General features: G+C 43.4%; 1 protein-coding gene across 8 annotated transcripts in view; it reads left to right on the top strand.

Moving 5' to 3' along the window:
• The window catches only part of TENM4 (teneurin transmembrane protein 4), a 691,021-nt gene that overhangs the window by 618,797 nt on the left and 55,318 nt on the right, over positions 1 to 16,906 (top strand). For all 8 annotated transcript variants that reach the window (XM_025042569.1, XM_015600544.2, XM_015600547.2 and 5 more), the window contains 4 exons: positions 6,804 to 6,923; positions 11,391 to 11,652; positions 14,379 to 14,646; positions 15,955 to 16,098. In XM_025042569.1, the coding sequence (XP_024898337.1) occupies positions 6,804 to 6,923; positions 11,391 to 11,652; positions 14,379 to 14,646; positions 15,955 to 16,098 (794 nt within the window). The remainder of the gene's footprint in view (positions 1 to 6,803; positions 6,924 to 11,390; positions 11,653 to 14,378; positions 14,647 to 15,954; positions 16,099 to 16,906) is intronic.

The following is a 16,906-nucleotide window of genomic DNA, read 5'->3' as shown; positions in this document are numbered from 1 at the left end:
ATAGGGACTGTGTCTCATTTACTGTTAGTTATTTAACTGCTTAGAACACAATAGAAAATAAAACAAAAACTGAAGGTACTACCCTCCTATAATTTCCATAAGTAAAAAAGAAAATGAATGCATAGATATCTTTCCTACCACCCAGCATTATATATGGCACATAGCTGGTGCTCAATTAAAGTTCCCATAACTAAACCCTATTGTCATTTCTCAGGCCTTTGTCTACGTTTCTCTTCTCCCAACCCATCTATATCTATTTTCACTTTGGGCTATGTGAAATAACGACATTTATATTTTTCCTGTGATCATCTTTTATTCATTGATGTAATATTTATTTCTTTACTCAACATTTATTGAATGTATACTATAGACCTACTCCTGTCCTAAGCATTGGAGTTACAGAGATGAAAAGGACATGGTTGTTATGCTCAAAGACCTTGCAGTCTAGAAAAGGAGATGAGGTGTTTGAACTAACGATCACACTATAGTGGGGTAAATAGATTGTGCTTTGTTCACCAAAGAAGGAAGTGCTGTCTTTGTACTCGGGAAATCAAGAAGAGCTTCCCTGAGAGGCAGGCCTTAAAGGAGAGTCAGGAATGTGGAGGAAAGACATTCAAGGCAGATGAACCAGCAAAGACAAAGGCAGGGAAGCATGGAAATGCATGCCAAGGCGAGGATATGAGACGTAATTGAACATGGCACCAGCGCAGAATGTGAGAGTGGAACATGGGATGGGAGCCTGAAGAGTCAGGCAGGGGCCAAATCCTGAAGGGACTTATATGCCAAGGTGAAAAGTTTGGACTTTACCTGAAGGCAGTGGGTACTACAGAAAATGACCTTTGTGGCACAGAGTTACTGATGATGTGGTCAAAAGAATCATGATAAAGTGTGGAGAGTTGGAGATCTTGGATTTACAAGGTGCCTTGAGAGGAGATCTTGGATTTACAAGGTGCCTTGAGAGAAGATCTAGTCTAACTCCCTGCACTCCAATAAGTCAGGAACATTAAAAGTTAAGTGATTAGATCAAGTTCTGTTGGTTTTGACCTAAGGTGACCAAAAGACATACATAGTAAACATAGGAAGAGCTTTAAAATAAGAAATAAAGAATGAAGCACAACTAGAAGTTAACTTTTGAATATAATATCACATATTAGAGTTTATTCCGTAAAAAATCACAGACACACACACTGCATATATATACAGCATCAGACTAGAAAAGCTGGTTAAGGAAACTGAGGCAGAGGACTGAAATGGAAAGCTAGGAAAACAGTGACAGAGCATCACGTACGGCCAGACTGGAAAGAAGGTTTTGTAGCAGCAGAGAGGACTGGGTCAGACTTTCACTGGCAACCCCCTTGACAGGGGTAGTTTGACAGGCCATGAAGTGGTGCTTCTTATTTGGGCCCAAGATTCTTCTTACAAGATGTTAGATAAAGTGTAGTAGATGCTGGAAAGATCCCCAATCAGCACGAATTAGCAGAAAACAGTTAAAAGGTTAGTACAAGTGAGGCATATAAATCTGTTTAAAATATGTAATGCAAAAGAGTGATTTGCATAACCAATACAGGCATAGAGTAGCAAATACTTTACAGTAGACAGACTTAAGTTACTTTTCACCACCTAGATCCCAAATGATTATTCCAATCTCCTGAATACCAGTTTCATCTAATTTTACTTAATAACAAAAAAGTTAAAGCTACAGTTTTTCTCCCTTCACCTTCCTTTACCTGTTTGTATTATATACATTATAACAGATATAACTTAATTTCTGCCATTCGTTTTTAAAGTTTTAAAAAAAGAGGTAGAGATGAGGAGGCAATAGAATCAAGGTAAATAGGAGGGCTACAAGTCGAAGTGGGTGGGTCCTCCAAAGGAAAGGAACCAAGCTATGCCATGCAATTTGGGCTGATCAACCGGAAAGACCCAGCCTCTCCAGCCCTCAGTTCTCCAGCCATAACTCTGTCAAGGTCAAATAGCTCAAAGTTCTCTGGCATCACCTTCAGTTATAGAAACACATCAGTTTTTATTAATTCAGTAAATAATTTATCAAGAGCTTGTTCTGTGCCTTGCATCAAAATTCCAAGGCAAAATTCCACCCTTGTTTTGGTGGAGGTTTTTGGGGGTTTTTTTTTCCCACTCAAAAATGAGCATCAACCATATTCAATGCCAGAAGGACAGCAGTGAGGGAGATGTGGCCCATGACACCAAGGAGCTCATGGTCTGCAAGGGGCAAAAGATTGCCCGATATGTGACAGCACTCAGCGTTTTCACAGAGGCAGCTTATCCCAGAGTGCTGACGTACCACTTGGTAAATGCTCCAGGTGGGTGCTGAGGGCGAGCAGCAATTTTCAGATGAACAGGACAAGTGAAGAGAATAATTCAGAGATAAGTATAAGCACTGTTTGAGCTCCGTTAAGAGTCTGAAGCACGTAGTAGGGCTTAATTGAGCTTAATTGGGTAGCACCAGATTAAAACCATTACACATTCTTAAACTTGGTTGGATTCCATTTTGTATCCGGTTGAGAAAAACTTCAGACTGTATGGGCAGATAAGGGAATGGAAGTCCAGAAAGGTCCGATGACTCTCCGGGGTCATGCAGTTAATTAAGGAGACTAAGCTGGGAACTGACCCCCTGCCCAGGGCTCTTTTCACCACACCCCTAACCACTTCTCCCTGACTGACAGTCGGGGTTAGTTTCTCATTTGCTTGATTCTGTTTCTCAGTTTCTTGTCTTGATCCCAAACCTGGCCACTGTCCTTAGGAAGCAATCAGGCAGATATTCCCCCTCACTGATGTCAGCAAGGGCACCTCAGTCAGGCCCTGAGTGTAGGATTGGACTAATGCCAGTATGTTTGACACCCCTCTTGGCCTGGCACAAGCTCTCTCCTGGCAGAGTTCACCCAGCCTAATTGCTTGTTTTGTATCCCAGCTGCCTGACATATGCCAAACCCATGTGTTGACTGGCTGGTGTTAGAGACAACTACACTCGGGCATTTCAAATTGGCTTTGGTGAGCTCCAGCAAGCAATTGGGGACTGTACTTCATGCATTTTTATAATCCCAGCACCTAATTCAGTGCTTAGCTTTTAGTTGGTGCCCAGTTTTTTAATTAAATTAAAGTGATTTAATTTAATTAAATTAAATTTAGTAACTGCAGGTACATAATACAGTAGTAAGAATAAGGACTTGGAAGTAAGAAGTCCTAGCTTTGAGTGTCAATTCAGCCAATCGAGTTCTTTGCTATATGACCTTGAGCAAGTCTTTTCTGAGTGTCAGTGACTTGACCATTTTTCACCTAAAAAAGTCTCAGGCAGCAATATCCCATGCTTACCCTAGCCACCAGAGATGTGGTCCCAACCTTCTCCCTAGCTCACATGTAAGTGTCTGTGATAGCTATGTAAATGCAAATGATATAAAACAGTTGCAGTCATGAGTCGATACTTAGAAGGTTTAAAGGAGCCTAAAGGAAGGGTGATTAATTATACGAGGAAAAATTGGTAACAGCTTCATTGAGTTGATGACGGCTTAGATGGGACTCTGAGGATGAGTGGAAAATGATACCCCAAAACTCCATTATGCCAAGACAGTGACCAAGGGAAAGCAAAACATCAAACTGTAGGACAGGTGATAAGAAGATCATATGAGCCAGCTGGGAAGCCAAGTCGGTGACAATGATTTACACCCTGTGTTAGTGATTTCTCTCCACAGTGGTCTTCCATTGCGGAATTTCAGTCAAAGCAGCAGCTATTGCTTAGCCACAATGACTCTTAGCATGGGGTCAGTGGTATACAGAAGCCAGCTCATACCAGCTCACAAGAACTGATTATTAAGTGTTCAGGGATTCTGCAAGCTAGTTTTTAAACCCAACTATTATTAATTAAATTATACAAAATTAAAATTAAATAAATTATATTAAAAACAAAGGTAATAAATTATCAAAACTCATCACTTCATAGATATTTTACTGAGTTTTACTGTTATCTTTGCTCTGGAGCTTACTTAGGACTATAGTCTGTCTCTGGTGTCCTACTATGCATCTCTTCCAATTCTGGGTTCAGTGTTATCTCATTGGTATCATGAAATTGGCCATGGTGGAAGTATTTACACCATAGAAATAGGCAAACTAAAGCTACTTGTCTTTTGAAAGCCAATTGTTATACGTTTAGCAGTATACCACTGGTGGTATCCATTAAATAAGTAGATGAAGAAAGAAAGCATTTGGAAGCTCAGTGCCCATACCTTTGCAAACCACCCTGGACAAAAACACATGGCAGGAGACACATTACAGAGCAGACTTCCCCATCTCCTTTGTTCCAGGGAAGGCTTGATGTTCAGCTGGGTTCTCTTGACAACTGAAAATCATGGTCAAATAGAAGGAGGATAGAAGTGTTTTTCTCCAGGACTTAATTCCTGAGCCAAATACCTGTTTTGGCAAAAGGCCTCTGTGGCCTGCTGGGGCACAGGGAGCCAACTTAATCTTCTGCAGAATCCAAAGCAATCCACAGGATCCTGGACTAAAATTACATCTGCTCTGGATTGCTGAAATAGAGGCCACATGATAGCCAAATGGTGCTGATTTAATGTTTTCCGATTATTAGAGAATCCCTAAAGAGAGATAAATCAGAGAAAGCTGGCCCAGGGGCAGCAGTCAGGCAGCCCCCAAAAGGAAACCATTCCCAGAGGGCTAGTTACTGTCCAGGCAGAATCTGAAGACACGTATGTCAGGAGAAGATTGGAGAGTGGCCAGGATATGAGATCTGTTAGTAATCCTCTGGAAGGACAAAGTTCCAGCAATACAAAATTCAATTTTCCTCCATTAAAGAAAGCATCTCTCAGTACCGGCTGAATACAATTGATGGAATAAATTTTTCCCATTAGTGGAGAGATAATTTCACGTAAATATATTGAGAGACCTTCAGAGCAAGACTGAGTCTTTGCTGAGTCTCGCCTGCTTAACTTGTTTGCCTCGTAATTGCATTTAGACCAAGGGCCTCGGAAGGAAACCACTGACTGAATTAACAGTAACCAGATTGTGTGTCGTGAGGTGAGGTGGGGTGGGATAGGGTGGGGTGAGGTGGGTGGGGGTGGTGAGCTTGATGCATTGTGGGTAGTTATTCTTGCCTCCAGAAAGGACAAGCTGACACTAGTGAGACCAGCTGCTTACAAGCCTGGTGTTAATTGCTTTTCTCATCAAACAAAGAAAAGTTTATCACTCTAGAAGGGTAAAGATGTAAGCAGAGGCTGAGTTTGAGATCTTGTTTTATGAATGCCCACAGGCCTCATCAGTAGCTCTTCCCTAGGCCAGAATAAAGGCCTTCTGAACCACGGTGAATGGGAAAAGTTGTCTGGACAACTCCACCTGCATCTTTGCCTCAGATTTGTCTTATCAAGGAGGGCTGTCTCCCCAGTGCCCTGATCCCTGAGGACATTGACCCCAGGGAGCACCTTCATTTCCACCCATTGCCAGTGAAACAGACTAGTCTAGAATGGGCTCAGAGCTGTGAGGCCCAGATTCAAGGTCTGCTTTTGCCACCATCTCCCTGTGTGGCTTGGGACAAATAACAGAACCTCTGTGGACCACAGTTTCCCCTTCTTTCACTAACACAGTGAATTTTCCAGCTGGCTTTTTTCTGGATCTCCAAGGGCTAAGATTCTACAGAGTTGCCTTCAGAATCACCCCAAGAGAAGAGGGAGGACCCACCTCTGCTTTATCTAGAGCAGATCTTGTTTTTGTTTTTTGCTTTCTTTCCTTACAAAGTACCATCTGCTAAAAATGTTCTGTTCCTTAAACATTAGAAAAATCATCATTCTAAATGATCTCTAGTTATTTATTCAGGACACCATTTTTTTAAGCAATGACCCAGTACTTATTAGGCATTTCCAGGGACTGCAGAGAAGACCCTGCCCTCAAAAAGCTCATGATCTAGTGGAGAGAAGAAACATGGACTGTCAAGGTGTTTGTGTCACATTTTGGATGAGTAACTAGTTTTAATTAAAGTCATCAAGAAAGGCTTCAGGGAAGAGGTGATATTTGAAGCTGGCTCTTAAAGGATGAGAATGTTGACAGGGGTACAGGAATGACATTTGAGGCAGATGTTGCATAGACACAGAGGCTTTAACAACATTTGCCTGGCAAGTTTGAGGAAAGCAGATGGTTAGTTGTCTAGAATATAGAGGGAAGGTCGGGGGTGGGAGAGGTGAAAGGTTTCAGAACCCACTCCAAATGGACGGCGCTAGCATCTATGCCCTTCTCCTCTTTCCAATGCCAGATGAGAAGTGCCCTCTATCCTGTTCATTTCTAATATGTCCATTTCCAGTGATACTATTAGTGACAATAATAACCACTGCCATTTATGGAGCTTACTCTACGCCAGGATGAAAAAACAGAGATTCAGCAGCTTTTATGTACTTGTGCAGGTTTAGAGAGCTAGAAAGTGGTGAAGCTAGAATTTAAGTCCAACTCACATGACTCCAAATTTACACACATAATGACACTATAGCCCTCTCAGATCAGCTCTCTCTCTTTACAGCATAATATGGTATCCTTAGACTATAACCTCTGAGTGAGGTATCTGAAAACATCTACCATTAATAATTCTTTAGCGGATACTTTGATGCCTTAAATTGAGGCAATATGAAAAAAAAGAAGATTATTGTTCATCTTGAGTGAATACCATGAGACCCTGGGTACCAAGACTGTCTGAATGGGCTGCTTCTGTCTTCTGACCTCCCCAGGGTTAGGGGATCCCTGCCAGCCAGGGTCCTGGGCGTGAAAAGTATATCATGCTTTTTCTCCACCCACAGGCATGCATGCGTCATTCGTGGTCAAGTGATGACATCAGATGGGACCCCGCTGGTTGGCGTGAACATCAGTTTTGCCAATAATCCTCTCTTCGGATACACAATCAGCAGGCAAGATGGCAGGTAGGAGACCTTTTGTGGACCAGGGTTAGTGAAGGCCCTGCTTTCATGGTCTTGCCTCATAGCTGCTGCAGCATGACAGTGTGGAAAGAGGTTGGGACTTGGGTTCAGTGCACCTGAATTCAGATGCCCAGCTCACAACTTACTAGCTGTGTGACCTTGTATCTTGCTCTGGCCTAAGTCCCTTTGGCTATAAATTAAGCCGTTTCTTCTCACTTGGTTCTTAGAATAAGCAACAGGGTACCTTATACATATGATCCTGCCTCATGGCTTATGACATAAAACACTGTCATATGGACTGTGGTTTCCATCTACGATGACCTAGGTCAGTGGAAGCCACTGGGTTATGACAGAACTCTGACTTTTGGATCCCTATGAGAACTATCAGTAGAATGAAGTAACATTTTTTAAATCACTTTAGCTCTTCCATTTGCTAGCTCTGTGTTCCTAGACAAATCTCCTCACCTCTCTGGGCATCAGCTTCATCTATTAAATGGTCCTAACACTATCTCACAAATTGGTTGTAAGGATTAGATTCTATGATGGCTGAAGAAACACTTGGAACATAGTAGGTGTTTAACAAATTTTACCTCCATGTCTCACTCTGGTTCATTGCTGTATTTCCAGAGTCTGGCACACAGTAAGTGTGTGGTAAGTATTACCTGTTTATTAAATTACAAAGTATTAAATGATGAGAAGATAATGATTCTAGTACAAGCAATGAGAATATTTTGGAGAAAAGAGGAGGAGGAGGAGGAAAGTGGAATATTTAGGCTGTCAGTGGTGACAAGTCCTCTATTTTTAATAAAATCAGGTAGTGGCAGTCCATCTGGCTAAGTGTGAGCCCATAAGGTTGATTTTCACTCTGTGTTGGAAATTATGCTCCAGCCTGATTGATTTTAGCACCTCTTTAATCCAATATCAGATGTGAACATGTCCCGGCCGAGGTGATAATGAAGTAGAAGCTCATCTGTTTATAGACATGTGTGCCTCTTAGACAGGGTTGGCAAGTTTGGCATGGGAGCCCTCCCCCCTCCTCTCACTCCTTGTGAATGGGAAGGGGCCCAGCTGGCAGCCAGTCCCCAGGGGTAATGTGTCCAGGCCAGACCACTGCTCCTCGCCCTGCCCTGCCCATGCTCCATCCCAGGAAGCACTTCCGCAGACGTCCACTACAGCATGGAGGAACTCCCTCCCCATGCGCTGTCTGTACTACCTTCCAGTTTGAGGCTGCCTGCTTTATGGAAGTGGCAGCTGTGAGCTTCCTAGGCAACAGGTATTCTGCCTACATTATAACCTGCTGTGAAACAGTCATCAAAAAGGAGCCATAGGGACTGCTCTTTTTTTGCCACGAAACTTGTCCGTCATTCATGTGACTTGGCAAATCGTCATTCATTTGCCCTGCTATGCTTAGTTAGGGTGGTCCATAAAACACACCAAAGTCACATGAGTTTTGTGGCCCTTGGGAAAAGCCCACTCTAGCACCTCCAGGCTTTGATTCTTCCTGTCTGCACTGATCCTGAAATCTCTACTGCCCCTTGAGAGCACGGAGTTCCTGGAAGGTAAGTATCAGCCGTGTTTCCCAAATCAGCCAGCTAAATTACATCATAGTAGCCAGAATTGCTGCAGCTTAGAAATTGAGTTTCAGAATAATTGTTACCAATGCATTATGGGGCTTAAATTTTCTTCCCAATGTAGACACTGCCACTGCATAATGTATGGGAAAGTCATTAATCTCTAAGTGTCTGAAAATCCCTGTTTGTTATAAGTGATTGGGTAGCATCTGCCTGACTCTTCCCTGACTCACCTTCTTTCTACATCTCAGACCCCAAGAGGAACTGTAAAGCTAGAGATATAGTTGGAGATGACAGTATACATATACAGGTCCAGAGATTGTGCCTAACTCATCTTTATATACCTCACTTTCCCAGCAGGTCCCAGGATACTCGCATTGGTCCAGCTCCCCCCACCCCCCTTCCCGCCCCCCACACACACAGACACATACACGTGCAGCACTAAAATGCCAGACCTCAAGACTTAACAAGGACTCATAAACAGAAAGCAGTGGCAGAGAAGTTAGCCAAAGAGATCATTAAAAAGATGGAAAACAGAAGTCATGAAGAAAAATTTCAAAATAGCAGGCAAGAAAAGCAGTTCAGGCCCATTGAATTGAAAAATGGGAATATACAGAGCATGATGCCTAGGGAATGTGGCCCTGGTTTTTCATATCTATTATCCCATCGAATTAATAACTCTGCCAAGTGATTATGATCATCAACTTCATTTTGCATGAGGAGATTGAGGCTCAGACAGGTGACGCAACTCATCCATACAGGAAGTCACAGTGCTTGGACTGGCCCTAAACTGCTTGGGCTTCGTATGAGAACTAAGGGTCAGATTTGTATCCACGTCCACAACAAGGTTTCCCTCCAGATGAGCAGGCCAGGCTCTTAGCAAGAACCAATTATATGTAGCTCTTGGCAGGGCCAGCAGCCCCCAGCTTGCTCACTGCCATGAGAGTATGTCTTTTCAGTTTGTCCTCACTCCCTCCTCACACTCATCCTCTCATGAAGGCAGCTGATGTGTTGGGCCAAAATTCTGTTTGATGGTTTAAGATATTCTGTCAAAGTACAGATGCTATTCAGTTCTGTGACAGAAAAGTTATTCTCTGGGTGTTCCCTCAAACCATAGCTATTCTCCTGGAGAGCCAAAACTTGAACTATTACTTTAAATACTTTCCCTGGTGTTTCTCTCTCATTGCTTATCAAAGGATGGTAGGGCCCACCATGTGGGTGAAAAGCTTCTGCAAAGAACAGAAGAGTCAAGCTTTGGAGCTTAGGAACCTGAATCTGGGGGCACCGTCTACCAAGAGCAAGATTTGGCACTAAGGATAGTTCAATGCAAAATCCTTGCAGCTTCTAGAGGAGGGAAAAGTAAGCTGGAACAATGAGCCCGATCCCACAAGGTGTGTTTACCAGGGATAAAGGCAAGGTCCTGCACTGGGGTCTCCAAAACCCACTGCATAGGTCAACATCAGGCTGACTCACAATAACAGCCAAAGTAAGGAGGAACTTACAGTGTTTAGTGGATAGTCAGTTCCAAAGACATTTGTAGTGTCACTCATGCGTTTATTCTGTAAATTATAGCCATCAAGTACCAGGCTAGGTTCCAGAAGAAATGAGAGGAATCCGTGTCCCTGCTCCAGAGAGCTAAATGTGTGATTCCAGCGTAATGTGATGTCGGCTCTAGGGAGCAGTGCACATGGTGCAGTGGTAACCCAGGGGAGGGAACTAGAATTCTGACAGGTTAAGAGGTTAGCAGGAGCTCTCCAACCAAAAAAAAAAAAAGCCAGATGAGGACAGGCCTTGAAAAGGCATCCTAAAAGTAATAGTTAAAAGGACTTTGTCCAAAGAGACATCACAGCCAGGAGGTGGCAAATGGACAGAATCACTATCTCCAAGTGCTGAAGGACCGCCAGAGGCAGAAGGAAAAGATTAGTTTGAGGTCACCCCAGCATGTAAAAGTTAGCCTAAGATTAAAAAGGAGAGGGACTCCAGCTTAGTTCCAAAAAACTGAAACCATCCTAACAGTTAAGACTAACCAGAGATGGAACAGTCGTCCTGTGTGTATAGCGAGCTCATCACTGGAAGTGCACTAGTAGGACCCCAATGGCCCCTTGATGGGGGTTCCACAGAAGTGACATCAGATTGGTAGAGGACAACCAATAATGGCTGAGTAAGCAGCTCTCAGGGACACTGTCATGGAGCTCTCATTACAGCTAAGAGGTTGGGACTCAGTCTTTTGGTTCCTCTTCTACTTCTAATATGCTATGATTCCAATCGTATCCATCTCTAAATTGCTTAGCTAGTTTGTAATTCCAAAGGCCTATGTTGATAAATCTGTCATAATCAGAGCTAAAATTTCTGTAGAGTCATAGAATGTTAGTGACTTAAGAATAGTCCATTTGAACCTTTACATTTTATAGATGGGAACATTGAGAATCAGAGAGGCTCAGTGTCTTACCCAGGATCACACAGTAGTTCGTGGCAGAGGCAGGACTAGGCCTAGAGTTCCTAATGCCAAGACAGAGCTCATTTCACTTTATTCTGCTGACTTTTCACTGAGCTTCAGCTCCAAAAGCCCTTCAGAACCAGGAGCACCACAGCAGAGGCTCATCGGCTGTCCTAGCAAATGGCTCTCCATCGCAGTGGTTATTAATTTGGTTTTGGCAAATTCTCTATGAGGAATCATCTTCAAAAGAAAATAATGCTTTCTGGAATCTCTCTATTTCTGTTTGTGGCTACAGTGAAGTCTCAGGTTTTAGAGTTTCCTTGACAAGTGCTCAGACCCTTTGGGGTAATTTTTTCTCCTTTCTGTCTCTCTTTCTCCTCCTTTGCTCTTCCCCCACCTCCTCATCATCTCCTTTCCTGCCCCTGCCTCTCCTCTCCTTCTCAACCCTCCCCTCCCTAACAGCTTTGACTTGGTCACCAATGGCGGCATCTCCATCATCCTGCGGTTCGAGAGGGCACCTTTCATCACACAGGAGCACACCCTCTGGCTGCCTTGGGATCGCTTCTTCGTTATGGAAACCATCATCATGCGACATGAGGAAAATGAGATTCCCAGCTGTGACCTGAGCAACTTCGCCCGCCCCAACCCTGTCGTGTCTCCTTCCCCGCTGACGTCCTTCGCCAGCTCCTGTGCAGAGAAAGGCCCCATCGTTCCAGAAATTCAGGTACCCAGCTCTCTTAACTGACTTTCTCCATGCCTTTATTTCATTTGGGGAGTGCAAGAGGATCTCAGACAGTGGGAAGAGAGACCTCATCAGCCCCCCATGCAGAATCCAGCTGCCTGGCACCCTACCCCTCAGCATATAACAAATCCCTATTCCTCATCCCTTCTGCCATCCAGTTCACGTCTACTTTCCTTTCCCCTAAGCTCCAGTGTCCCCCCACACTCTCATTATTTTGTTAAAATATTTGTGATTATAGGTTCTACCAAGAAGAGTGAAACAGAAGGTCCCAAATAGTGAGCATCATGATAAAGATTAAATGAGAAAGTGTATATGAGCATATAACAAATCCCTATTCCTCATCCCTTCTGCCATCCAGTTCACGTCTACTTTCCTTTCCCCTAAGCTCCAGTGTCCCCCCACACTCTCATTATTTTGTTAAAATATTTGTGATTATAGGTTCTACCAAGAAGAGTGAAACAGAAGGTCCCAAATAGTGAGCATCATAATGAAGATTAAATGAGAAAGTGTATTGCTTAGTACAACTTCTGGCACCTAATAAATGCTCAATAAAGTTTAGCCATTATTATTATTAAGATTGTTTTACATGTACTGCCTTCATGCCAATTAAGGATTGCTTTGGCCCAAATCTATACATGCAAATGCTTTATTTGATTAGCATTAAAAGAAAGTAATGTGGAAAGGTGTATTTTAATCTGATAGAAATCAAGATGGATTCTTTGCCTAAAAAGCTATGCAGAGTTGAATTGCTTCCACTACCCCAGCCCAGTTTCTTCTGGCAGAAATAGGGAAAAGGAGAGATTGTAGTGCAAGGAAGAAGCCCCAGAGGTCCTGCCTGCCTAATGGGAGCACTGGCATGTGCATGTTAATGGATTGCCTATGCTGATGTAGCAGAGCATTTTTACATTTTTGTGTGTATATTTCATGCCTGGCTGAGCAAACACATCTCTCTACATGTGCCCTATTGAGTGGCTTCAGACGCTAGGCCACAAAAAGGAAATATAACCATTTTGAAATTCTCATTGCACCCCTAGATTGAAAGCTCACGCTTTTTCAGAGATTCAGCACTTGTCTCCTGTCTCAACTACCAGGCTGACCTTTCTTGCTAAATGGTTGTCAGTGGAGACTGAGCTAGCTGGAAAGAAGTAATCTGTTACTCAAGCCTGGTTCAGCTCCAGCTAGACATTTTCCTAGGAGCAAGAACTTTGAAACGAGTGAGGTTAAAGGTCCCACCCTCTTTATAGGACTCCCTGGGCTGGGTGTCCCCAAGCCCAGCTGGGTCACAAACTTTGCTTATGATCAGACTGATGAAATACATGAAAACATACTTGGGTTTTCCCAGGCCTGTCATTGGCTAGCCTTTGCAAGTACTGGGAGATATATATTTTAAAGGGTATATTAAAGAGGTAAATATTTATGAGAGCATCAGGATGGCACTTGAACCCTGTCTGTGATACACCGGGGTATAGAGCCTGCTTTGCCTAGAATTTATAAGCTGAAATTTAGGAAGATTGCTTTGGTTTAGGCCCAATTCCTAAAATTTTGTGTGTTCAGAAGAATGAGGTGGGAGTGAGAGCTCACACCCACATATGAAATGGACAGAAAGGAAAAAGCTTTCTCTGTGAAGGCCAAGTTCTTCTGTGAACAGAAAGTAGAATAACCATTGTCGTTTTAATGGACATGTTAGCCACAATTGATTTAATGTCCTCCTCTTGAAACAGCGCCCAGAGCATCAAGCTGATAAAATTTCTCTGCTTTTGCCATGTTCCAGAAAATCCTGGCATTAATTTCAACTTTCCATCTTGGAACTGAGCCCATTGCACCCAGTAGAACCACTCCGTTCATCTAGAACAGCACTGGAGCATGGAAACTCCATGCAACCAATTCAGTCTCTTTCTACGGACAAGCTTGGGGTGGGGGGCGCATTAGCTGCAGGTCCTTGGCAAGCTGTGCTCTCAACCCTGCATAATTGTTTGGGCAACATCTCATGGTCTCTGTTTGTTTTCCTGAAAAGGAAAGCCATTTGAAACAGATCATACTTTAGGAAAGTTTTGAGAAAGAAACAATCCTTGCAGCTGTCCACATTAGTCTGAGGGAACTTTCTTCATAGTTCCCCCTACTTCCAGCAACACTACCACCAACAGCACCACCCACCCCACTTAGTAACATTTACTGAGTCTTCACTATGTGCTGGGCACTTCGTATGTGTGACCTTATTCAATCCTCATGCTGATCCAGTGAGGAAACAGATTACGAGGTTTCATGAATTTTCTAGGATGACACAGCTGATGAATGAGAGGCGACACTGTAAGTATTTTACACACATTATTTTACGTGTTCCTTTCACTATGCAATGAGCTGAGCATTGTCACCCCTGTTGAATGGAGGAGGAACTTGAGGCTCAGTGAGGCAGGGCTGTCAGTGAAAGAGTTGGCCCTGGAAACCAGGCTTTCTGATATTTCCTTCCCTCCTCCCTACCTCCCTTTTGCCCCTTTCTTCCTTTCCCCCTCCTCCTCCTACTCCTCTTCATATTCTGCTTTCTCCTCTTCTTTCTTCACTCCTAATTCCTGCCCCTCCTCTCTCCTTCTCCCCTTTTTCCCTTGCTGCTTCCTCCTTTGCCTCTGAACACCCAGAATACATGGGGCTGTGGCCATCTCCCTCCCACCGGTTATTCCATGACCATCACTTGCTGTGATCTGTCTCTCTAGGCGTTACAAGAGGAAATTGCTATCTCTGGCTGCAAGATGAAGCTGAACTACCTGAGCAGCCGTACACCGGGCTATAAATCTGTCCTGAGGATCAGCCTGACCCATCCTACCATCCCTTTCAATCTCATGAAGGTCCACCTAATGGTGGCAGTTGAGGGCCGCCTCTTCAGGAAGTGGTTTGCTGCGGCCCCAGACTTGTCCTACTATTTCATCTGGGATAAGACAGATGTCTACAACCAGAAGGTGTTTGGGCTGTCAGAAGCCTTCGGTGAGTCTCCCAGCCATAGGACTCAACATGGTCCTCACAGAGACAATAGCACTCGGAGGAGAGGGGAGGTGACAGGGCTGTCTCTCCACCTTGCTTGTTTCTATTCTTCCTCCCTCTTCTCAGAAGTACCTAAGGCTTAGTTGGCCTGCAGGGCCTTTCAGTGACCATCCCTGACCTAAAAGAGTGTACTCAAAGACTTAAATGTAGAAAACTTGACCATTAAAAAAGGTATTACAAAACCAAAAAGGCCCCTTGACAAAACACTATGGTGGTATGTGATGGGCTGAAAGAGATTTTGTGCCACCAAGATAGAGCTGTTTGGATATTGCCCTGGCTCCCACAGCCATTGGACTTGAATTTACCCATTACAAATATGAGCGTCTAGAGCTCCTGGGTTTCTCTAGTTTTATTGAAGTACAGGAGCTAAGATTCTTCCTTCATCAGAAAGCCTTTCTGGCCTCTTTACCTTATTTCCAATCAGAGAGGTTGTCTCTTTGTTATTGTTATTGCTATCTTTTTTTAAGATGAAGCAGAAGGTGACTATAGCCTCCCCTGGAGTCCCAGTTTTACCCAGACCTTGGGCTTCTGAGGCTGGCTATGCTCATTTCAGCTTCCGGATTAGAGCAGGATCCCAGGGTTGTTTCAGAGCTGGACTATTAGCAGCTCCAACCCTTGAAGGTCTAATCCCCCATGCACTACTATGCTCATTAATAAAAATTTGATAAATGGTCAAAAAGTAGAAATAGTTGTACATGTTCCTATAAACAAATACAGCTACTTGTTAAAATTTACATTTTTTATGTATGAATTTTTTAACATAGATATAATACTGTATATAACCAGTCTTTTCAACTTAGCATTATTCCATAAGCATTTTCCAGGACACTCTGTGGTCTTCATAACCATAATTTCCAGTAGTGCAGAATATTCCTCAAGTAGATACACTTTGGTTTGCTCAACCTCTAGCCCTTTCTGAACCTTTAGATTACTTCCAGTTTTCCACTATTAAAAATAATGCTGCAGTGAAGACTTTTGTGCCTAAAGTATTTCCCATGCTAAAGATTATTTCCCTGGAATCGATTCACCTGGGTCCTTTTTTAAAAAATTCAATACCTTCGTTTAACTTTTCCTAATAACGTACCATCATTCTTCAAAGAAAAGGATATTCAGGCTTGGCATCCCTGTGTTTGTATTGCACATAGATCTGGTTCCACTAAGAAATAGGATCCTTTTTCCTTTCCTACAAAAGACAGAGACAACAAAGAGGCTTTGCTCACCTATACATTCCATGCCTTTTGTTGTCTGCAGTTTCCGTGGGTTATGAGTACGAATCCTGCCCTGATCTGATCCTGTGGGAAAAAAGAACAGCAATGCTGCAGGGCTATGAAATTGATGCTTCCAAGCTGGGAGGATGGAGCCTGGACAAGCATCATGCCCTCAACATCCAAAGTGGTGAGTGGATTAATAGAATCTCCAGAGCCAGGTCATGGGTGTGACCCTTGTCTCATATCCTTTGTGCCTTGCGAGACCAAAAAAATACAACAAACAAACAAACAAAAATGCACACTTCAGATTCCATAGGCTCGTATGCAGTCAGTCAGTCTGAAAGATTAGTCAACAAATGTTCCTTGGAAACCTACTCTTGCTTGTCACTGCTAGACCCTGAGGATGCAGAATTAAAAGGCCTCAAGAATTTGGTCAGAAACAAACACTTTCCAGGCAATTTCCATGCTGTGCCATGGACAGTGCCATCATAGAGGAAAGCAGGGGACACCATGGGGCATAGATGAGGAGCACCTCACTCAATTTCTTGGTTCAGCAAGGTGTGTCTTTGGAGAGAACTAAACTGAGTCTCAGAGGGTCTAAAGGAGTAGCCCTGTATCACAAGTAGGGAGAACATTCCAAGCAGAGGGCACAGGATGTGCCAAAGCACTGAAGCCTAAAAGAAGAGTAACTGGAGAGAAGGTTCCTTGTGGTTTGAGCAAAGGGTGAAATGGAGGGAATAGCAAAAGCCAAAGCTGGGGGCTTGAGCAGCTGGAGCCCAGGGTAAGATTCGAACTTTCAACTTCATTCAGAAGGAAATGTCAAGCCTCTAAAGGTTTAAAGCATGCCGGAGACACAATCAGATTTGTATTTGTTAGATAGCTCACTCTTTGTTCTGGGATGATATTGGATATCTCCTGCCTAACCTATAGATGCAGTGAATGCCTATCAAAGCCTCAACATGCTTTTGGGGGTGGAGGTGGAGGGGGGGGGTGAA

The sequence above is a fragment of the Pteropus alecto genome, unplaced genomic scaffold (genome assembly GCF_000325575.1).
Source record: "Pteropus alecto unplaced genomic scaffold, ASM32557v1 scaffold7, whole genome shotgun sequence".
NCBI lineage: Eukaryota > Metazoa > Chordata > Mammalia > Chiroptera > Pteropodidae > Pteropus > Pteropus alecto.
This window is presented reverse-complemented; position numbering and strand designations above follow the sequence as displayed.